Source organism: Oryzias latipes, chromosome 16 (assembly GCF_002234675.1).
Source record: "Oryzias latipes chromosome 16, ASM223467v1".
Lineage (NCBI taxonomy): Eukaryota > Metazoa > Chordata > Actinopteri > Beloniformes > Adrianichthyidae > Oryzias > Oryzias latipes.
Window position 1 is genome coordinate 17201171 of NC_019874.2, and position 23793 is coordinate 17224963.

Here is a 23793-nt window from a genome sequence, read left to right on the forward strand (position 1 = left end):
TTCATGCGTTGTCTCATTGTTTCATTGTCATCTTCGTATTTTTTCCCTCTTTTTCCATAATTTAGCATCAGTTTGGTCTCCTCAGCCAGTGACTCTGCTTCCCACTCCTCCCATTCTGAAGTCAGCCAGCAGTTTCACAGAGGAAGCCCCAACACGTGTTTACATCATGCAAGGACAGTCACATGTGTTCCCATTCACACCCATGCTCTCACTGACCTGTTTTATTTAGTTATTTAGGTCATAAGGTATAGTGGAGTGAAGTCAAAACCATTAAGACATTATTTACTCTGAACTTTTAAAACTGTATAGGCGTTGATAGTTTTTTTAAAGGATTTGCATAAATAATTTAAATAAAATGGTAAAAATGTGGTGCATCTTAAAACAAGACATTCTGGCAAATGAGTGGTTGCTTTATTTTTGATTTTATTACACCATACAGGAACAGTATGTCTGCTTTCTCAAGTGGCACAGATTTGTTTAACTTCACTCTGAATTTGACATTTGGAACAAACAATGTGTGAAGACAGGAAAAAAAAAACAAGTCTTTGATTTTTTTTTTCCAACAGGTTAAAGAATATTCTTCATATTATCACTGACAACACGGGGTTGTGCAGGCAAAATGATACTCTAATAGTATATAAAAAATACCCAGTTTTGTTCTGTGATGGATTTGAAAACATGCCCTGGATGTTCTCATCTCTTCTCCCTGGCATCTCTAAACAGGATGAAGAACAAGAAAAAAAAAAACTGATGGATGAATCAGTTTGTGATGAAACCTGATGCAAAAACCATGTCTAGATTCTTTCAGTGAAATTGTAAAAAAAAAAATACACTCCCAAAGTGGAATGACTGGAGCTTTTCATCTGTCAAACTTCAAAACACATCAAGCCCAACAAGTCATCTGACACTCTTTTCATCATGATCTGTTTCTTCTCAAAGTGGCAAAAAATTCTTCTTGTCAACTTTATTTGGGTGTTAGCTTCTGTGTTGTATGAAAACTCCAATGGCAGATTTAAGAGAATAGATCAAGACAGGCATGTTTGTAGTTTGGGGGATTTATTATTATTATTATTATTACTTATGGTCCAGTGACAAACTGGCACTCTGTTCAGATTGTACCCTAACTTCCCCTAAATAGTGGCTGGGATAGGTTCCAGCATCCCCGGGATCCCAAAAAGAATTAGGGAGATGGATGGATGGATGGATGGATGGATGAACACTTGTGTTGAGAAGGAAAAAATATTGAAACGGAAAAAAGACAGGAAGTGTTTGCATGGTATTTTTTAACTGAGGATGATTAATTCGTGTCTGCTTCAAACATAACTTCAACACTAGTTTTTGTGTGTTTCAAACTCGATTAGATGAATAAAAAGTACACCCACGCCTGACTGGAAGATGGATTCACATGGATGGCTCAGTAGGTCTCTGCAGCGAGTCCCTGAACCCATTCTCTATCCATCTTGTAGAATTAGACACATTTTTCCTCTTCTGGTTTCCTGTCTGGAGAATCCTCTTTAATCACAAACCTTTCTTAGAAAATTCCGGAAATCACTGATGTCAGGAGATCCATGGATCTACCTGTTTCTGAAGGAGAGTGCAAAGAGGAGGAACAGAGGGGGAATGGAGGGGGATATAGAGACAAACATGGAGAGTTAATATATCTGCCTGGATGTGACCAGGTGAAATAATACGCTGTCCCGGTACAAGCAGAAAATCTAAAAAGATGCTCTTCTAACACTGCTAATTGGTTTGAAATCCTTCAAATTTGTTTTTTTTCAGATTCACTGTTATACAGGAATTTTGAAAAGTACCAATAATTTTTCTTTGTTTGGAACTTCAGTCGAGTGCCAACATTAGGTTGTTCAGTGAATAAATAAAGATTTGAATTTGTATTTACATTTCATTAAAGTTTCTTATTAATCTGTTGTGCATGTAGTTATCTTCCTTTGAGTACTGGGAATTGGCAGTGAGTACTGCCTGTACTAGTTTGTTTTTGATGAACCACTTACTTCTTATCTCAAACAGGAAGTTCATAAATGGATGCTACAATGTTAACACACAACCTAAGGAAGATTTCATGTTTAACTAGTGTGTTTTTCTTTCCTTTCCATATATAATGTGCCTTGTTTGTGTTTGCTTCTAGCATGAACAGACATTTTGGACCCTTGAATCCAAAGCAACCTTTGACTGAGGGCATTACAAGCAAAAAAGTGACTGAGCGACCATCTCGGGCATGTCAAAAGTCTTTAAAATGTCATAGGAATTTTAAAAAAGTAAAGGCAGAAAAGAATAGGGTTTTTGTCAATTTTCTTGCAAGTAAGATGCAGAACTAGATCAGCTTGCGGCAGTTTTTCTTTGTTGTTTTTTTTTCTTTTTATTGGGAGTTTTGCAGCTGAATTTGAAAGCTCATTCTACCTTTGTAGAACTTGGGATGAAGGAACCATCAGTTACCACTACCCAAAGAGCAGTGAAGGAGAAGGTAGCAAGCTTCAGATTCAGGCAGATACTGCTCAGACCATTAGTCTTTTGTGAAGACAACACATTTGCTAAATGCCAGATTAAGGCATTTGTAAATTGATTTTGGTTATGAGAACTCATTACAGTTAGAGACTTTGATTAAAATGAGGAGTGCACATAAGCTAACTCACATGGTTTTTGACTGGTTCTGTCTTTGTGCAAACCAGTTATCCTGGGGTCTGGTCTCAATGGTTCTTGATTTAAAGATGCTGGATAGTGAAGTTTTTGCTGGTCTGGTCACACATGATCTGTGGTTATGAAATTGGTTGGATAGTTTATCAAATTCAAAAAATAACCTTGGAGATGGCCAATGGAAGAGGAACAACAGTTCTGGTGAAAGTTCCTTTTTTTTTCTCTTTGTAGCTGCAATGGTGCAGTCAAATCATTGCCATGATTTGCAGCACCTGTCTTCTTCTTTCTCTTTCGGCTTTTCCCATCAGGGGTCGCCACAGCGAATCATCCTTTTCCACCTCACTCTATCATGAACATCATCTACCCTAACATTAGCCAACTTCATGTCCTCTGTTAAGACATCCATATATCTCCTCTTTGGCCGTCCTCTTGCCCTCCTGCCAGGCAGCTCCATCTCCAACATCCTTCTACCAATATATCCACTATCCCTCCTCTGAACATGTCCAAACCATCTCAGTCTGGCTTCTCTGACTTTGTCGCTAACACAGGCAACATGAGCCGTCCCTCTGATGTACTCGTTCCTTATCCTGTCTAACCTGGTCACTCCTAAGGAGAACCTCAACATCTTCATCTCCGCTACCTCCATATCAGCCTCTTGTCTCTGTCTCATTGCTACCGTCTCTAACCCATAGAGCAGAGCTGGTCTCACCACTGTCTTGTACACCTTTCCTTTGAGTCTTGCTGGCACTCTTCTGTCACACAACACTCCTGACACTTTCCTCCACCCGCTCCAACCTGCCTGCACTCGCCTCTTCACCTCTTTTCCACACTCCCCATCACACTGAACTGTTGACCCCAAGTACTTAAACTCCTGCACCTTCTTCACCTCAGCCCCCTGTAACCTAACGCTTCTACCTTGATCCTTCTCGTTCAGACACATGTATTCTGTCTTACTACGACTGACCTTCATGCCTCTTCTTTCCAGAGCAAACCTCCACCTCTCTAGCTGTTCCTCCACCTGCTCTCTACTCTCACTGCAAATTACAATGTCATCCGCAAACATCATTGTCCAGGGAGATTCCTGTCTTACCTCGTCTGTCAGCCTGTCCATCAGCATAGCAAACAAAAAGGGACTCAAAGCTGATCCTTGGTGTAGTCCCACCTCCACCTTGAACTCCTCTGTCTGACCTACAGCACATCTCACCACCGTCATACTTCTCTCATACATGTCCTGAACTACTCTGACATACTTCTCTGCCACTCCAGACGACCTCATACAGTACCACAGCTCCTCCCTCGGCACCCTGTCATACGCCTTCTCTAAATCTACGAACACACAATGCAGCTCCTTCTGACCTTCTCTGTACTTTTCCATCAACATTCTCAAAGCAAAAATGGCATCAGTGGTGCTCTTACGGGGCATGAAACCATACTGCTGCTCACAGATCTCCACCTTCTTCCTAAGCCTGGCTTCCACTACTCTTTCCCACAGCTTCATTGTGTGGCTCATCAACTTTATTCCTCTATAGTTGCTGCAGTTCTGCGTGTCACCCTTGTTCTTAAAGATCGGAACCAGAACGCTTCTCCTCCATTCCTCAGGCATCTTCTCACTCTCTAAAATCCTATTGAACAACCTCGTTAGAAATTCCACTGCTGTCTCTCCTAAGCACTTCCATACCTCCACAGGTAGGTCATCAGGACCAACGGCCTTTCCGCTCTTCATCCTTTTCAGAGCCTTCCTAACCTCATCCTTTCCAATCTCTGCTACTTCCTGCTCCACAACAACCACATCTTCCTCCCTTCTTTCCCTGTCATTTTCCACGTTCATCAGCTCCTCAAAATACTCCTTCCATCTTTTCTGTACACTCTCCTGGGTTGTTAGCACCTTTCCATCTCTGTCCTTAATCACCCTTATCTGTTGCACGTCCTTCCCATCTCTGTCTCTCTGTCTGGCTAGTCTGTACAAGTCCTTCTCTCCTTCCTTTGTGTCTAACCTGTCATATAGCTCATCGTAAGCTTTCTGTTTGGCCTTTGCCACCTCTCTTTTCACTCTACGCTGCGCTTCCTTGTACTCCTGTCTACCTTCCTCAGTCCTTTCTACATCCCACTTCCTTTTAGCCAACCTCTTCCTCTGGACGCAGTCCTGTACTTCCTCATTCCACCACCAAGTCTCTTTACCGTCTTTCCTCTTTCCAGATGACACACCTAGCACCTTCCTACCTGTTTCCCTGATAATCTCTGCTGTAGTTTCCCAGTCATCTGGAAGCTCATCCTGACCACCCAGGACCTGTCTCAACTTCTGCCTAAATTCCTCACAAGTTTCTTCATTCTGTAGCTTCCACCACTTGGTCTTCTTTTCTGTTTTCCCTCTCTTCTTCTTCCTGACCTCCAGAGTCATCTTACACACCACCATGCGGTGCTGTCTGGCTACACTCTCTCCTACCACCACTTTGCAGTCACTAACCTCTCTCAAATGGCCTCGTCTACATAGGATGTAGTCCACCTGAGTACTCCTACCTCCACTTCTGTATGTCACTCTAAGTTCCTCTCTCTTCTGGAAGTAAGTGTTGACTACAGCCATTTCCATCCTCTTCGCAAAGTCCACCACCATCTGTCCCTCCAGATTCCTTTCCTTCACACCAAACCTGCCCATCACCTCCTCATCACCTCTGTTGCCCTCACCAACATGCCCATTAAAGTCTGCTCCAATAACAACTCTCTCTCCTCTGGGGATACTCTCTATGACCTCATCCAACTCACTCCAGAATCTCTCCTTCACTTCTAACTCACAGCCAACCTGTGGCGCATACCCACTGACTACATTCACCATCACCCCTTCAATTTCTAACTTTAGGCTCATCATCCTGTCTGAGACTCTTTTCACCTCTAGAACACTGTTTACAAACTCCCCCTTCAGAATCACTCCTACCCCGTTTCTCTTCCTATCAACACCATGATAGAACAGTTTGTATCCTCCTCCAATACTACGTGCCTTGCTGCCCTTCCACCTTGTCTCCTGCACACACAGTACATCTACCTTCCTTCTCTCCATCATGTCTGCCAGCTCTCTGCCTTTCCCTGTCATTGTGCCAACGTTAAGAGTCCCTATTCTCAAACCTATGTTCCTGCCTTTTCCCTTCTCTCTCTGGCCACGGACCCTTCTGCCTCCCCTCTTTCTTCGACCAACAGTAGTCAAATTTCCACCGACACCCTGTAGGTTAACAGCATCGGTGGCGGTCGTTGTTAACCCGGGCCTCGACCGATCCGGTATGTCTAAAGTGTTGTGGATGATTCGCATGGTTATTTTGGCAATTTTTACGCCGGATGCCCTTCCTGACGCAACCCTCTCTATTTATCCGGGCTTGGGACCGGCACAGAGGCAACTGGCTTGCAACCCCTGTGGCTAGATTGCAACCCCTGTGGCTAGATTGCAACCCCTGTGGCTAGATTGCAACCCCTGTGGCTAGATTGCAACCCCTGTGGCTAGAGTAATTTATGCACCTGTGTGGTGCATAAATTACTCCACAAAGCAGACATACATACTCCCTAACACGGCAGGTTGTAACAGACAGTGTTTGTCAGAAAAAAGCCTTTTGTGTCCATGAAATATGTTCTAGATGTTTCAGATCAGCTCACAAGCATTCAATTCAATTCATTTTTTTTTACATAGCCCAAAATCACAACAGCTTTGTACCGGTAATTGTGAAGTAAACATAAAATTATAAGGATCATGATACATAGAATTCAACAGGAAAATACTAAACTGAACTAACCAAACAGACTAAACTAAGCTGGGCATCCCTGCCCTATAGATGTCTTCCTTATTAAACCATGAGCATACAGTACATACACCAGGTGTATTTACCTCTGATTTTGCATGCTGAAAATGAAGCCAGAAAGGGGACGGGCACAAAGACCAGATTTTGCTCAGCCACATGCACACAAATATCATGATTGTGATTAAAATCAATATAAAATTTTAACATTGGAGTTTATGGGACGTTGCTCCCTTTTGCAACCTGCCTCTAGTGGTGATTTGAAGAACTACAACATTTGATACTTCCACACTTTTGCTAAATTTGGGAGAATATTTGAGAGTTGGTCCACATTAGCTTTTTTAGTTTTAAAGCAATCAAGACACTTAAAAGAATAAACTAATTAGGATTTAGACTTCAGACTTGACATGGACATGGTAAAAGTGACTGGTTAATTTAAAAAAAACAATTTTCTAAGAAAGATTTGAACATTTAGCTTCATGTTGTGCCATGTAAATGTTGAAAACATTTATTAACCCTATGGGAAAATTTTAAATGGATAAGTATATTACTTTTGCAGAGGCTGCCATTTTTTTTAACCAACCAACTCGAAGACATTTTTAGATGACTGGGGTAGTTTCGGACTGCTTGCGCACCTTTCTCACAAGAGACACACAAGAATAATGCACCCAGCCATTAAATGACAAAAATATTAAAATATCTGTGTGATCAAAAAATACATTTTTGTATCAGAAGTAAGACTGACCTACTTTACTGAGGTGATTTTTCACTTCTCAAAACATTTCTCCAGTGCACTCTAATCCTCAATCATGATTGTTTAAAAAATGTCACACAATCGTTCATGATTTTAGTATAGCTAATTGTTGAATTTGCTGTCTCTCTGAAAAATTGAAGGTTCACCGCAATGTCGGCAGACCGGACAAATCTGCACATGCACTGAAATGTGACCAGATAACCCAGAAGCTAAACCGTAAAAGTGTTCATCACCGCTTTAATGTTGAGCCTGCAGGAAGTTTAATCATAACCAAAATCACTAAATGATGTCATGAGTCATTTCATTTTGTGGACTTTTTGTGATAAAAAAGCAGTCGTGCAGCAGCAATGTTCTGTGAGGGCACAACAGATGTGATTTGTTTTAACTGATTTGCAACTTAATTACTTTAAAGAAAATATCTATTAAGAAATAAACTGCAGGACACATTTAAATGTGTTGTAACAAATCGAAAGGAAACTGAGAGAATTAAGATTATTTAGATAAAAGGAAACTAAACAACAAGACTGCCTGGAGGAGTTACAGTGCGACTCTTTCAGAGCTTTGGATGACGAGCTACAGGCAGCTGTTAGGGTTCTACTGCAGCACTGATAATGTGTTAACGGATGAGACTTTCATACTTTTGGAGCCATAAATGTGAAAACAGAAGTTTAATAGTTATACCATTCAAGACTGTTTTGTGTTGCTACTGTGTCGACCTTTTCATTGATCTGACCTGAGGCAGCGTCACAGCCACTGCGTACATTTTGCGCACATTGCATGGTTTAACCCTTGTGCTATCTTAGATGACCCCACCATTACATTGACGTGTTATTCCTACCATGACAAAGGTGGAAAGATTTCATGTAATCCATGGACAATAGTTGTTGTTTCTCTTTCAGCTTTTCCCAGCAGGGGTTGCCACAGCGAACGAGTCGCATGGTAAACTTGGCAATGTTTTACGCCGGATGCCCTTCCTGACGCAACCCTCTCAAAGCAACCGGGCTTGGGACCAGCACAGAAGTAGAGAAGGGAACAGGGAGCAGCCCGGAGTCGAACCCTGGTTTCACGGACGGAAGGCGCCGCAAACCAGCATGAGCTAAACCGGCTCCAATCCATGGACAATAGTGAGGATCACAAATCATTGAAGAAAAAACTTTCAGAGCACTGTCTAGTGGGTCTACATGACCCAACTCCTAATGTTAAAGTGCCTAGGATAGTGCAAGGGTTACAAACTGGTCAGATGTGAATATGCGTGGAAAAAATGAGAATAGCTGAGGTCTTTACATGAAATTTTCACAGATGTGTCACGAATGAACCACATTAAAAACACAGAAGAGGTACGAATAAACCACGCAAAGAACACATACATCTATGTAGAACATGAACCGTGTGTGATTATTACACTCAGCACGTGCAATTCATCCGTGATTCTATTATGTAATTTTAACGTGATATGTGCGCCATATACGTCAAATAAAAGTTAACCATAGATTTAGTTTGTTCAAATGACCAGGTCTTCACAAAACACATTCGGTCTCTAAAGCCTGTGTATTGCTGTGTTCTGAGTATGTGAAAGTATTCTGACTGGGTGACTCTGATCTACAAAACTCTTCTTGGCCTTGTTCCAACTTATTTGTTCTCTTCTCCACAGATCAAGAAGTCATTATGTTTGTTGTTCAAGTGAAATTTATCACTTGCTTCCATGTTTGGACCAATTTGGGGAAACAAGGTTTTAGTTCTGCTGCCTCTTCTGCCTGGAACACTCTACACACCGAGATGAAATGGTCTCATTTTATCCATAACATTGTACCATCTTATACAGAAAATATTTCTAATCTGTGTACGGATTAGTGTAATTTGTCACTAATTTGGTTCTCAACTATTTAAGTCTTATTTTACTTATAAAATTGTCTACTTCTTCATTTTCTTTGATAGTTTTACTTTAACATTTCTATTTCTTTTTCCTTTTTGTGTGGTTGTTGTAATGTTTTCAAGATGTGTTGGTCAGGTTGCCCTTTGCGAAAGATCTCAAAAGGTTTTTTTATCAGGGTAAATAAAGGTTAAAAACGTCTAATGCAAAATTGCTTTTTGCAAAACTTTAAATCAGTATTAGATAAACTCTTAATAAAAACAATTTCCTTTGGCATTGTAACTGTCAGAAGTGGAATAGTTGAGAGGAAGAAAAGCACTTTTGCTTTTTGTTATTAGTCAGTGTATTGTATTATTCTTAATACATTAAATTGTTGAAGGTGGAATACTCTTTACATCTGGATTCCATTTTTTCTTATTAGATTTGAATAAAAAATTCATTAACAAAATCAGACAAAAAAATAAAACAAGTAAATTCATTTTGTTTCTCAAATAAAATTCTTTACTTGGTTTTTTACACTTGCATACAGTATGTTAAATACACCAAAAGACACTATTGTTATGGCACTTGAGGTAAAAATACTATCAATTTCACAAGTCAAAATACAGTATTGCTGGCCCCAAAGACAGTAATCCAAAAATGATCAACAAAACACAGTCCTATAGGTATACATTCATTTCTTATTCCCTTTTAATGTAAAACACAGAGTACAGACACTTTGGCTCCCAAACTCAAGAAGAAACGGAAAAAATAAAAAAATAAAAAAAATTCCAGCTACTATGATTATACCGTCTGTGCATAGAAAATCTCAGGTGTACAGCAAGTTTTTAGACATTAATTTTCCTGCAGTCCTGAGCTTTTCAGCTCAGACTGACCATCATAGACTCTAATTGGAAAGTTACCTGAGTTTAAAGCTGCATTCCGCTTCATTTCCCTCACATTCCTGTCCAGCAGTGTGTCAGGATGTTGCTGCCTCATCATTTTGCTGCTTTTTCTTTAATAAGCAATAGTTTAAATTCCTCACAGGAAGTCACCATTTTTAAGGCATTTAATGAAAAACAGAAACCTAGCAATATTAATTTACTTTAGTACCACATGGTAAACACTGAATGGTTTGTCTCATTTTTAAAAGATGAGAGGGAAGAAGTAAGAATCATTGTAAACTAATGCTTTTCTGTGTGTTAGGTTTGTTAAGAGGGACGGCTCGTTTCGTGGAGGAAGTTGTGTCACACGTCCTCCTGTTTATAGTGCATCACGTAGTAATCATGGACATACATCAACACAGCGAACGGCTGACCGATGATGATTGAAATCCACACTGCTGCGTTGCCATAGTTACCACGAAGGAAGCGACCGACAAACCAGGCTAGTGGAAGCTGCAGAGGGAACAGGAAAAAACAGACTTTTGATGCATAATTGATTTCTGTGGTTCGAGTTCTGAAGTTGATGTATGGGGTCAAATCAGGATAATCATAAAGTGAATGAAAAACGGCGTAGTAAGACGTTTTTTATTACAAAAAATTGCAAATTTGAAAAAAGTTTTATCCCTTTCACAACAAAGCTGTTGTCACAGACAGAAAGTACCAAGATTTTTGTACTACTGTCACAACTTGTTTATGCAATTGATGATGTAAATCCAACAAATTCTAACGCAGAGAAAAAGTTTTATAGCTGAAAAGCTGCTTTTCGCGGCTTACATCCATTGGAATTGTGCTAACTGCGCACACAGTCGATGATATTTGGAAGGTCAAAGATTGTGGTATTTGTCGCTGGCGACAGCTCCTGAAAAAGGGTTAAACTCTGAAGTTCAGAAAAACTTGATAAAAATATAAAAATATGAAAATGTAAAGAAACACAGAAAGTTTGAATAATAAAAAAACATAAATTCCAAACTCTTTTCAAATGAAATAAAGTGTATTTGTAACAGCTGCTGTTTTGTATTTTCAACTTTTGTTTTCTTGTCTCTCTCACTCTTTGCTTTCAGTTTCAATTCAGACTTTTTGCTTAAGCTGCCGAGCCTGGGGCTTTGTGTTGGTTAACGGGACACATTGACATTGGGTGACAGAAGTTATGGTGACGCCATTTCCGCTTCAGAACAGCATGTGTTGATGGCGCCGCCAGTGTCAGCCACCCTCTAATGTGGCGTACAGTAGGGACAATGCTCTCCCAAAGTTTGGTACATCAGAGGAGAGATGTACCAACGGCTATAAGGCCCTAATAAATCTTTTTTTAACCCCAGTTAAACTGTCAAGTAGTTTTTGCCCAGTTTTTTATTTTTTTGGTCCTTTTTTACCTAACATTTTCCTCTTTCATGAGTTCATTCCTCCTGTTTGTGAGCATTCACTTCTTTTTAACTGTACTTTTATCATTAGTTTATAAATTCCTCATACTTTGCTCTCATCATTATCAACCCCTGACCTTTACTTCTGAGTCATTTCATTATATGTACATCTGTCCTTTTAATTGCAGCAGCTTCCTAACTTGTGTTTTGATGTTGCCCTTAATCAAAGCAGTCAGAAAAGTTGGGTCTCACCTGTGCCATCATGCCGGTGAAAGCCCAAAGTCGGAACATCCTGAGAGGAACGCTCACCAAGTACTAAAGCAGAGACAGAGGAGGAATCAAAATGTCAGTCAGGTTCTGAATATACACCATATTGTTTCCTGTCTGGCATAAATGCTTTGAACCTGTTCTACCTGCTGATCTTACCTCGTGGAAAAAGGCAGACAAGAAGAAGACAGCTGATTGGCTTGCTATTTTACTGAATCCTTTCCTCAGCAGTGGCTTGTAAAAGTGTCTGAAACACAAATGAGGGAGTTTTATGAAAATTCACACGAACTGTCCCTATTTTTTGTCTAATTATATTGGTAGAAAAATGACTTTAAACATTTAAGTGAATCTTGTTGACACTAAAATCTGTCAGTTGGGAGTTCTTCTACTTTTATTTCAACATAAAATTATAAAAAATATTTGGAAAAAAAAAATCCTTGCATTCATGTTGCTTTATTTGTTTCATTTCCTCCTCCTGCTGTGGGCCTCACTGCAGATGGTGTTTTCACTATCACTTAAAACCAAAGCATGATGAATCAATTTCCTAAATACATCAGTGTGCCTCATTAAGTTTGTCTCCCAGCATCAATTCTGTTGCAGCTCTCGAGTGTTCAGGCGTTCATTTCCCCCCAAAGTGCTTTAGTGTGTGGACGGTTTACCGCAGACACCACTTGTGCACGGGGATGTTCCAGTTCTGCCAGAAATATGTCACCGACTCGGAATTCCTGAAAACAGCATCCGCAACTTTTAACAGACTTAAAAGGTTGTTTTTTTTCCACTGCAGGTTCATCAATAATAAGACAAAGGGAAATATTAAGAAAAGCAAAAGTAGAAAGCAAAATAAAAAGATTCAGAGAAAAAATATTGCATTAATACAGACAATGCACAAAGTTCTACATTCAGAAAATGCACACACAGCAGATTAAAAAAACCTCTTTTTTAAAATACATGACTAAAATACTTTTTAAAGTCTCTTTTCTTTTAAGTGTGATAAGAGGGCAAATAGGCTGCGCGGTATTTTGGGACTCGCTCCATAAAATCCCCTAACATCTCCGTGTTCGTACAAACTTACCACCAGTCCTTGTAAAACTGTCTGTCCCCAAAGCGCAGCAGCTCCGCCGTAAAATTCATGGACGAGTGGAAGAACCAATAGAAAAACATCAACCACAAAAGGTGATTGGGAACCTAACGACAGAAAACAAAAAGACAATCAAACACACAAATCTCCCCCTTTGAATATTTTCATTTTTTTTGCGACCAATCTCTAGAAAATTAAATAACTTTTGTTTTAAAAATTTCACTTGTTTTCTCACATTAATATTTAATGTATTGAGATTATAATGTGAATATTTATGTATTTACTATAAATTCACAAAGCACTGAACTTTTGACAAATGTATACCCGAACAGAATTATTCTGTTGGTAAATTGGCAGCTAAAGTTTAACTGTTGACTATTAACCTGGTTAGTAATAACGGATACCTTTTTAACTACTTGTTTGCTTTTATTAAACAACTACTTTGCGGCACAACTTAGAAAAAAGGAAGACATATTCAGGTTGGAAGCTTTTATATTTTACCGCTAATCTTAGGAGGCGCTCAGTCATCCGGGATAAATCCATGTCCTAACAAAAAAGAGAAACCCATTAACAAAATGATATTTTACGTGTTCAGTATATTTTTAATTTTATTTAGTATTTTGCATTCTTACTTCTAGTGGTTTCATGGAGCTCTGAATGATGGGAATCATCCACTAATATGGAGAAACACACAAAAAACAAGGCTGTACATTTTCTGTTTTTAATAATAGATTACAGTTTTACTTTAGCAGAAAAATGCTTTATAAAAACAACCAGTAGAATTTATTTGTAATAGGTTAGAGAAGATTGAATGTACCTGCTGGGTTAGACCAACCAAGACCTGGATAAAAAAGAACTGTGGAGAGAGAACACGAGAGGGATGCTTCAGAAAGAAATGACAGAATTTGTGAGAAAATACATTTTTTTTATTTAATCTGCTAAATAAAAATACTTTAACTTCTTTTATTTTTTCATTAAAAAGTCATGGTTTGACTTTTTTTCTCAAGATGCCTGGATCTGCTGTAATTATTTAAGCTACAGTCGACTTCACCTTAAAGAGTTACATTTCTCCTTAAGAAATTTCTCTCCAAAGCTACTGTCAGCCAAACAAATTCAACAAAACAAAACAAAAACACCAATATTTTAAACAAAAAATAAAACCAAAACTCTAAACTAAAAAGCAATTTTGACACAAAATAACAACAAGCTGAACAAAAGAAACATATTAATATAGATGGAAACTTTAAATTCATTCATAAACAAACGTTTTGATGCTTAGAATTTTGCTTGGAGATCCTAAATGTGGATAAAAAGTCCTATGGTTGGCTGGTCTGTCATTGTAATTCAATGATTCTGACATGAAATGCTTCCTCACCATCTCAAAAAGCCGTCTCAGCAGGAAACTCATGCGTATTTCAGGGGAGCGAGGGAAGTTAAGCTCGTAGCAAAGAGTCGGAGCAAACACAAAGTAGTACATGTCTGCAAAGAGAGAGCAAGTCCCGAATAGGGACAAAATAAAAACAGGCACAATGACAGCGATAAATGATTGGCTTATTTTGAAGAAATCCTGGTGAGATGAGTTGAACTACCTCTGATGGTTAAATTTCCAGGGTAACACACTTTGTGTTCGCCTCGATGGAAGTGGTGCGGTGTAGGACCTAAAACATCCATTTAAAGTAAATGTCAAAAGTCAGTAATTTGTCATCAAAACCTAAGGTTTTTATGAGAGCTGCAGTGACAGAGCTCCTCCAGCAGGTGTCACTGTAGTGGAAAGAAAGACATTTTTTAAAGACTTTGCTTAAAAAAAAAGCTTGCTTTTCTATTTATTTCCATCAAGCTAAACCATAAATGTATGAATGCATTTGTGTGACTTACAGGACAGAGATCTGACCAGCTTCCTGGCCTTGACAGTGCTCAGCTCCCTGCACCACAAGTTGACATCCTTGTAGGAGTAGAGCTTTAGGAAGAGAATGGTGTAGATACCAAGTGCAAATGCACCACCCACTGTGAAAAAAAAGAGGACAAACAAGGGAAAGCTGATGGGTTTACAACATCTATATGAGGAAAAAGAGCAAAAAAATATATTATTTTCAGAACCTGAAAGGAGTGACGGAAAGCAGATAGTGGAGGGAAGTAAAAATGTGTGAAAGAAAAGGAAATGTCAGAGAAAACTGACAGGAAATTGAACCAAAAAATAAATTGTATACCGTTAAAATCTACATTCCAGATTTAAATATGTGGGACTAATTACCTTAATAAAGTGACCCAGCCATTCATCATTTATTTATAAGCGGTTAAAAGACCACAGCAGTCGACACTGTGCCAGTATTTGATGGCCAAATGGCTGAAACTGATTTAAAAAGAGCTCAATAAACATGTTTCACAGACTTAAGCTCATCAGCTGAGCTGTTTGTCATCCGGCAGTCCGTCAGCTGCAAACATATGCTCAATCTAAGCAGGCCGTGTCGAAAAAAAGGAACAAACCTACACCCGCACGCTGAGAAACACAGCGAGCCAAACTGCCTGTTGTGCCAACTGGGTGAAGATGAGGTCTGCAGCACACCTGGCATCATACGACAGCAGATCTTATCCATTAACCATCTGTCTCTACGGCTCAGTTTGGCCCCTAAACTGTTTGATTGTTTTTGAGTCGGCTACTGAAGACAGAAACTAGAGACATCTGTGGAGGTTGAAGTAGAAAGAAAAAACCTTCCACATAAAGTAGACCAGGGGGGAAAAAAAAATCACAAGCTCTTACTCCTAATTAGTGATAATCTGGTGAATAAATGTAATGTTAAATATGCTTTTTACCTGTAACTTTCCATGTGGCACCATAGGCTTAAATCCAAACTGAGAATTATTTTTCTTAAGGCGTTAAATGTACTTTAAGAGCTTTAACCTGAAAACTTCCAGTTTAATTTTGAAGTTCCATTAAATGTTTCGGATAAATCTGTGACTAAATACGACTCTGAGACAAACTAGTGCCCTGTGTGGGGTGTACCCTGCCACAACTTTGTGTGAGAAATCACTTTACTGCACCTTCAAACTAGTTAACCATTTCTCTGAAGGGCCAAAGTTTGAACACCCACTGGTTCAGTGTCTTGCCCAAGGACGCATCGACTCATGGGCGTGCAAGGCGGGAATTGAACCTGCAACTTACGATCGTGGGTCGACCGCTGCAGCACGGCCGCCCCGTAGATATTGCACATATAATGTTTAATTTTAAAGATAGCATGAACAGAAAAATATTTAGATAGAAAAATAAAGGTATAGACAGATTTGTAAATAGTAAATGCACCTGGTGTCACAGAAGGAAGTACCAGTACCACCGCAGCAGGGAATGTTAGCATTACTGCCAGGTTGACGAAGTGGACCAGGAACCCCACACGTTCACTGAAAGAGCCCTGCATAGAAAAAGAAATAAAAAAGAACTTTCTAAATGAAATCGCAAAGAAAAAAGTAGACAAAATGACTTAACTTTAACCATTCATCATTGACCTAATTCTAAAAAAAAAGAATATTTTATGATTTGATTTTGTCTGCTTATGAACAGTTGACATTTCTCGTGATGGTGGCCTAGTAAAGTTTGAAAGAAAAAAGGGCTGGTAATTTTCCATATTCATGCCAAACAGACAGAGCATAACTGAATATGCCCTGAATGCAAATGGTGAGACTAATTCATTTTACCATTTAACATGTGCAGATGCAACTTTAGAGAGTCGCCCAGTCACAGAGTTTTAGCAAAAATAATCCCTCCTGAGAACTGCAAAGTGCTCCAAATTTCACACTTGAGTTGAAATCCACTGTGCTCCGGTGTTTAAATGTAAGCAGAGCTGCTCTACTCACCTTCGACAGCTGTCTCTCAGTGTAGAGGGCAACCACAATGAACACATTGGATACTGTCAATGAAAGCAAAGAGCAAAAACTCACCAACACGATCATAACCACGACTTATTTTTTGTAGCCTTCTCTTTCTTAATTTGATTATTTTGTAAGGACTACAATGTCATAAACTAAATATAAAATAAATAGTAAATTTAGGAAATTGAATCAGTCTTCATTCGCTCCCACGTTCAATTCATCTATTTTCCAATCCTGCTGAATCCCTTTCGGGGTCCTGAGGTTGCTGGAGCCTATCCCAGCTACTGTTAGGCACTGTGGGGTGCACCCTGGACAGGGTTGCCAGTCAATCGCCACACACACGCTCACATTCTTGTGGCATTTTAGTGATGATGGAGGACATATATAAAGGAAATTAGTTCAGAGTTCAAATCCTTGTGAATCAGGAACAGAAGCAGAAAGGCAGTTAACAAAAAGAGCCTATTTGTGATGTAGAAAATATGCTGGCTGTGCCTCAAGCTCCCTGCTCCGCTCTGCAATGGGGAGGGGAAGGGGGGATGGGGTTGCTCCATGCTAATGGTCCCACCCAAAACTCAAAGGCTCATTTTTAGCTACTGCTGTTCTGCAGAAGCTATGTCCTAGAAAACAACGTAGGGTTTTTTTGGTGCCAAAAATGTCAAAATCTTAATAAAAAAAACCACTGGGAATGCTTTTAAAATAGCTCAGAGAAGGTAGAGTGGGTCTTTAAGGTGTTACATTTTATCGCAAAAATTAGCATGCTTTCAGGTCGGCCCAAAACTGTGCCTTTTTATTATTCTTACTTTTTTTTGGACAGATTTAGTATTTTGAGAAAAAATACACAGAACTTTTGATCCACACCTTTCTGTAAGCTTCTACGGTCAACAATAGCTGCGGTTACATGGACAAAAGTAATCAGAAAAAAAGCCTGATCAGAATAAAAATGCGTCATGTTTGGAATACTCTGCCCTAACCCGACTTTTTCAGATCCAAATTTCCTTCCGATTGAGATAGGTATCCCGATTGTTGATCTGATCGTGGCGCATATAAACTTAAATATAAATATAAACTTAAATGTAAATATAAACTTAAATGTAAATGTATCTTTTGTGTTTTGGAGCATGTTTAGTTGATGTATGTGTGGAAGCTGCTGCTGGTGCAACGCCTCAGAAGCTTCCCCGCGTAAATAACTACCATTACTATCCATGCCACGGCAAACTGGCTCTCTTCCTGACCTGTTGTCCCCATTTGTTCCTGCAGTCATTTGAGCTCATTCCATCCACTTTTCTTCTTTCACTCCTCCTTTTCTCTGTCTTGTCTCCATGAGGCACTTCTGCCCTCTTCTTCCCAGCCCTCCATGCACACTCATTCGCCTAATTTAATCCTCCATTTAATGCTTGCCCTATTCTTTCCCTTCACATCTAACTTTCTATTGCTATCCCCCAGTTCTGGCTCCCCCTTTTTTCTAGAAAGTACAAATGTGGAGAATATAGGGCAGGTGATTGTTCCTCAGGAGATTCTGCAAGCTGGACCACTGCAGACTTTCACTGCAATGCACTGTAGAAGTGAAAAAAAAAGAAAGGGACTACAGCAACGTGTTTAGAAAACACGGCAAATCACTAAAACAAGGAGAAAAAGATAATGCAACTATGATCTATGCAGGTTTCCATCCAGATACCACTAAAATAAATCATTAATAGTAAAAAAGAGTTGTGCGTAATGACATACCTCAGTGTAGGCCTGCACAATATACCGCAAATTTATCATTGTCGTGATATCAAGCTGTGTAATATGCATATTGCAAAAGACAGGGAAAATTGCAATAAATGGTTACCTTAAATTTGCTAAGACAATCTTATGGCAGCTTAAAACATTTAATGAATCAAGTGAATCCCTTCGTGTTGTTGACCAATCGGATGGAGTTCTATTATGTTAGATGTCATTCAAGGGTCATTTGGAGTTTAATTTTTAAACTGTTGCAGTGAAATGGGAATGATGTTTTTGGTTGTTTTCCTATTTGTTTATATACCACAAATTATATTGTTATCGCAATATTAATCAGTAATATCGCATTTCGGGAGTTTTCCTCATATCGTGCAGCCCTACCTCAGTGGTTTTATTTTGAAATGCTGTACTAAAGAGTTACGTACCAATCACCAGGCATGCTGCAGGCCAGCTGTAGGGGTCCTTCAGAAACAAGGAAACCACCTGAACGGGGTCCACAAGAACACCGTACCTGGAAGAATACAAATACAAAGTCCTATAGAAAAACGATTCCTAATAGCGTGGGATACATCTGGAGCTTCATCAACTGTTGATTTAAACTTTCTCAGAGGAGGTTTTTCAGTTTTCCACACAATTACTAAAATAACGTGATTAAAATCTGCTGGTTTAGCAGCTTACTTCTCAAAGTGAGTCTTTATGGTTGCATGTAACTAGACACCTCAACAGTAAACAAAGGCAAAAGATTGGGAGAAAATGTTTAAATTACTTGGAATTCTACTGAATTTCAAAAATGATTACCTTTTTTTTTTAACACCTTATTTGTTCATCTTATTCTATTTTATTCTGTAATTTGAAGTTAGATTCCCCGTTTAGACTGGAGTTTGAAAAGAAACAGAATTTCAATATCTATGAATGTGAAAACATTATAGAGATTGACAATAAAGTTTATTTTGAATCTTGAATCTTTATACCATACAAAATGAATGCTAAAAATTCACCTAGAATTTGTTTTGTTGCCCATTCTGGATAACATAAAGTCAACTTGGAATAAATTGAGAAAAGCTTGAGAATAAATTGAGAAAGCTTTGCTTGCATTGAAATTGACTATTTCAAGACAACTTTTGACATGTAATATAGTGCAAAATGCAAAAAAGACGTTCAAAATTACAGTCATTTTGAAGTATTTTTCAAAAGACGCCAATTCTAAATGGAAACATAAAACCTTCAATGTTCAAAGGCAGTTTTGAAAAAAAAAAAAAGTGACATGTTAGTCTTGCTATTGCATCAGCAGAACTACACTTTTGAGATAAATAGCAAGAGTATTGAAAAAGACAAAATATTTTTACAAATTTGTAGAAATGACATATAATTAGATATGAATTATAAAGCCGAAAAAAGGTGATTTTTATTCAACTCCAAATAATTTAAACAGAGTAGATGTAATTTTTACTACTTAAGTATACTTACTTTAACAGGTTTTCTAAGAAGAGGCGAGCATTACTCAGCACCTAAAATAAACACACAAGATATGAATAAAAATATACATATTAGTGTAGCAACTCAATTATTAATAACAGTTGGTAGCGGTTGTTTTTTCTCTTGTGACCTCCTCAGTTATTCGTCTTTTTCCATTTCATTCCTTTTTCTACATCATTCCTTCAGGCTCACTTTCTTTGCTCATATTTTTAAATAAACTGTAATGTTCTATTAGCAAAGACAACATGAAAAATTCTGAAAATCTCTTGAGAATGGGTTTTTGTGTAAAAATCCTTATATATATAATATATATATATATATATATATATATAAGAAAAAAGCTAATTAGTCCCATTTCTGCATTAGAAAAAAAAAACATAAGAGAATAACATTTAAAAGCTTTTTCTAAGCAGGAATACCTATATATATACCTATATATATATATACCTATATATATATATATATATATATATATATATATATATATATATATATATATATATTTCATACTAAGCCTGGAGTAATGTAATAAAACAATGAATAAACTATTCCTCTCAGGTCTGCTTGACATTTTTGAAAAATCAGGTAGGTTGCAGCTACAGGTAGGGATGCAATGAATCACTTTCTCTACGATTTACAGTTCAGTTTTCAATCCAGAATTGTTGCATCTCTAGTAATTACAGTAGTGTGAACCCACAACCCACCTCATACAGCTAACTCTGTCTGCTTGTGAATCCTCTCAAAAACCCTAGCAGTGTTACGGCAGTTCTATCTTGTCTCTCCTCTTTCCTGATCAATATGTCCTTTGGTAGGAGTGTTTAAGTGGCTGCATTCCATACTTAAAAGTGAAACTACGTTTGCCTCTGTTGTTTGTTCAGTGTGTTTTAGGAGCCATGGATTTCTCATCTGGTTGGAGATGTTCTGTTTATATTTTAAGGGTGGTAATCCAGAGCTAAATAACAATGCCATGGCATTTGTTTAAACTCTTTGGAGTGGGAAAACTGAAGTTGAGATGGTCATTTTACTTTACGTTTTTAATTACAAAGATGTTACTTTGCTATGCCGGTGACTAATTTAAAAAAAAGGGGGTTTACCGTAATTTCTGCACTGTAAGACACACTCACTGTTGTTTTTAACCCTTTTCATCGCTGGGTGATTTTCACCCGAGCAAAACTATTTACATTAATTTCAATATGTTGGTTGTCAAGGAGTCTGTGCCTTCTCCAGAGAACTCTCACGTGTCCCAGGAATGGGTGGACCAATGACCAAGTTTCTAGTATCATTTTAATATTTTTTAGTTTTTTGTCAAATTTTTAAAAATTCAGTCATTTTTTAGCATCTTTTTTGGGAACTTCCTATGTTTTCCTTTTTTACACATACCACAGGTGAAAATGTTTATGACATATATTTTTTGCTGGGTTTGTGAATGCAGTTAATAAAGTCTGACTCACTGATGGACTTCACACTTGACTCTTTTGTCCTACTTTATGCCCCTTATAGTTTGGCGCGCCTTCTATGCTACACTATTTGTAAGATGTTTCAGTGACATTGTTCTTTCTGCTGTAAAAAGAACATGCAAAAATCATTATTGCCCTTCTAATATCACTAACTGCTGTCATAAAAACTGTCATAACTTAAAAAGTCTGCATAAACAGCTGCTGAATGAAAACACCACCCTTAACTCAAAGTACTTTGCTGATACCTCAAAGGAGTTCTGATATGCCATTTATCACAGCTAAAGGTGTGGAGTGTGCGAAAACTAATCTTACCAGCATTACCACACACCAGTTGAGTACTCCTCTGTAGTTACTGTAGCCACTGGCTGAACTCAAAAGGGACTGCTGTGTCTTGTGGCAGCTGCAAATAGAATAGAAAAGGTTTTTGCACAGACATCAACTTTCTAAGCCACAAATGTGCTGTCAGGAATCTTAGGGTCTCATGATAACGCAGCGTTTTTAAAAGACAGGACTTTACTAGAACCCACATCTGCCTTGATCAAACAAACCGTAAGATATGCTCTATAGATGAACAACTGGATACACTCACACTTACTTCTTGGAGCAAGTTAAAGTCATTACAGTTAGGGCTTTGATGTTCAAGTTTGTGATTCTAACAGGGTTGTTTTAAATTAGTCTTTTTTTTTTCAAATTTCCAATCTAAAAACTGAAAAAGATCAAACTGTTTAAAATTAGAAATCTTGAAGTAGCCGTTTTTTTTTTACAAAACAACAAAACCAAACAAAAAACAAGAAATTAATTTTAAAGAAAACTGTATAATGCATTTTGAAATTAATACAAATAAATAATTGATTTACTGTTAAATCTAACTTTAATAGCTTTGATGACATGTACTTATACGTATGTCCCAATGACAAATTTGGATGAGAAGTTAAGAAAAAGCAAATGTTTGTTTGTTATTTTAAATTGAGGACAATGACAAACATACAGGTAAAGTGCATTTACTTGCGTAGATTCCCCAGTCATCCATGTCACCCAAAGAGCTCAAATCCAAATAACTGGAGTGGAAAAGAACTACCTTAAACTGAGGAAATGGCCTCAGGCATCACCTGTTTGACACACTGAAGCCTTGACCAGCCTCCCTAGATGGTTTTACAATAACTTTAATGATGTGACCAACACAGCTGAGGCGTGAGGTGCATGAAATACAATGACCCCCCAGTGACCCGGAAAAAAAGGGGGTCAAAAACATTTGGGTTCTAACTTTTGTCTTTCTGCAGCAGTCAACTAGAAATGCAAACGAATTTTAGGGGAGGGATCGGAATGCTCTTTTTTTTTTTTCATTTTTTGGAGTAAGTTCAAAAGCTAACGACAGACTAAGCTTACAATATTTTAATCTTATTCATAAGATTTCACTGAACGACTGAAGTGATTTTTTTTCTAGACTTCACAGAAGCACAAAAGACTAAAAAAAAAAAAATAGAAAAAAGCATGAAAAAACCGGAAACTACAGAAAATAACCTTTGTGGTTTGTTTATGCCGTTTTTTGACCAACACTGTCGTAAACCGCCGCAAGAAAAAACATCAGTTAAGACGAAAGTTTACTTAAGAGTGCATTAGAAATGAAAATGCAGTTTGCCTGGGGCAGAGTTGCGAAATACTGTTACAAGTTTAGCAGACTCACCTCAGTCTTGCACTAATGTCATTCTTTGGCCTCCATTTATCGCCTTTCGGCTTGTTCCCCTCCCGTCGGTCTCTGGATTCATCTTCGGGGTTTGGGTCCCCGAGCGACTGCCTCGGGCTCGCCGCTGCGTGGCTGTCACTCAGCGGCTGCAGGCTCGAGCCTTTCGCGCTGGACAAAGTCGATCTTCTCTTTCGTGTTATGGTCTCCGCTGAGTTCAAGTCACCCATGATGACAGAAAAAAAGACATCAACTGTAAAGTTCCGCTTAAGTGTTTACCTCGTACGACGGCATGCCCTGCAGTTCTAGTCCATTTTGACACAGCGTGGGCTTCAATAAAAAGGAAGTAGACGGATGGCGAAAGAGCTCGAATTACTCCGTCCGCTCACTTCGAGGGTGGTAGGTGTGTACTGATGACGACATGGGCCGTGAACGCAGCACAAAACTGTAACCTGTTTGATTGTGGTGGTGAGCAGGTCCTTGCCCCAGAGGCGATTCGAACACGTGGAGCCATGAATTACTATCAAATTTGTACAAATTCTCACACAGACACGCCTAAAGGGTTTCGTGAAACACGAGGTTGGTTCATACTGCTGGTGCAGACATCACCAAACTTTCATTTGATCCCAATTCATTCTGACTAACAGTCGAAACTTTGACACGACTAACAAACATGTCAGAACACATCCAGAAAGAGTTACAATATTATTTTTAAGTTTTTTTATTATCCATAATGTGGTTTCTTTTTCGTTTTGTATAGCAACAGTTCACACAATTCATCCAAAAGTGGCTTTTGTAAAAGGAAGTGACTAAAATAATAATAAAGATCTCTTTCAAAGCATGTTTCTACAGTGTTGTACATAAAGTATTAGATATGAGTGGTCAACAAAACAAAACATACCATGTAACCTTATCATCTAT

The 23793-nt window shown here is 38.4% G+C and overlaps 1 protein-coding gene and 1 long non-coding RNA gene across 2 annotated transcripts; both read right to left on the reverse strand.

The window, feature by feature from the left end:
• Positions 1-370: 370 nt before the first annotated feature.
• On the reverse strand, positions 371-2936 carry LOC111948968. The gene is made up of 3 exons (XR_002874956.1): positions 2649-2936; positions 1383-1584; positions 371-715 (listed from the first exon to the last, which is right to left on the reverse strand). It is a non-coding gene; the product is annotated as an uncharacterized LOC111948968 (long non-coding RNA).
• A 6587-nt stretch (positions 2937-9523) lies between these two features.
• On the reverse strand, positions 9524-23317 carry LOC101166984 (diacylglycerol O-acyltransferase 1). The gene is made up of 17 exons (XM_023964319.1): positions 22876-23317; positions 21504-21591; positions 19726-19766; positions 18684-18769; positions 16522-16574; positions 15974-16079; positions 14551-14679; positions 14265-14333; positions 14051-14154; positions 13493-13531; positions 13308-13349; positions 13177-13221; positions 12670-12782; positions 12257-12322; positions 11757-11844; positions 11583-11645; positions 9524-10425 (listed from the first exon to the last, which is right to left on the reverse strand). The coding sequence occupies exons 1-17, from the start codon at positions 23100-23102 to the stop codon at positions 10276-10278; spliced, it is 1509 nt and encodes a 502-aa protein (XP_023820087.1). The 5' UTR covers positions 23103-23317; the 3' UTR covers positions 9524-10275.
• Between the last annotated feature and the right edge of the window lie 476 nt (positions 23318-23793).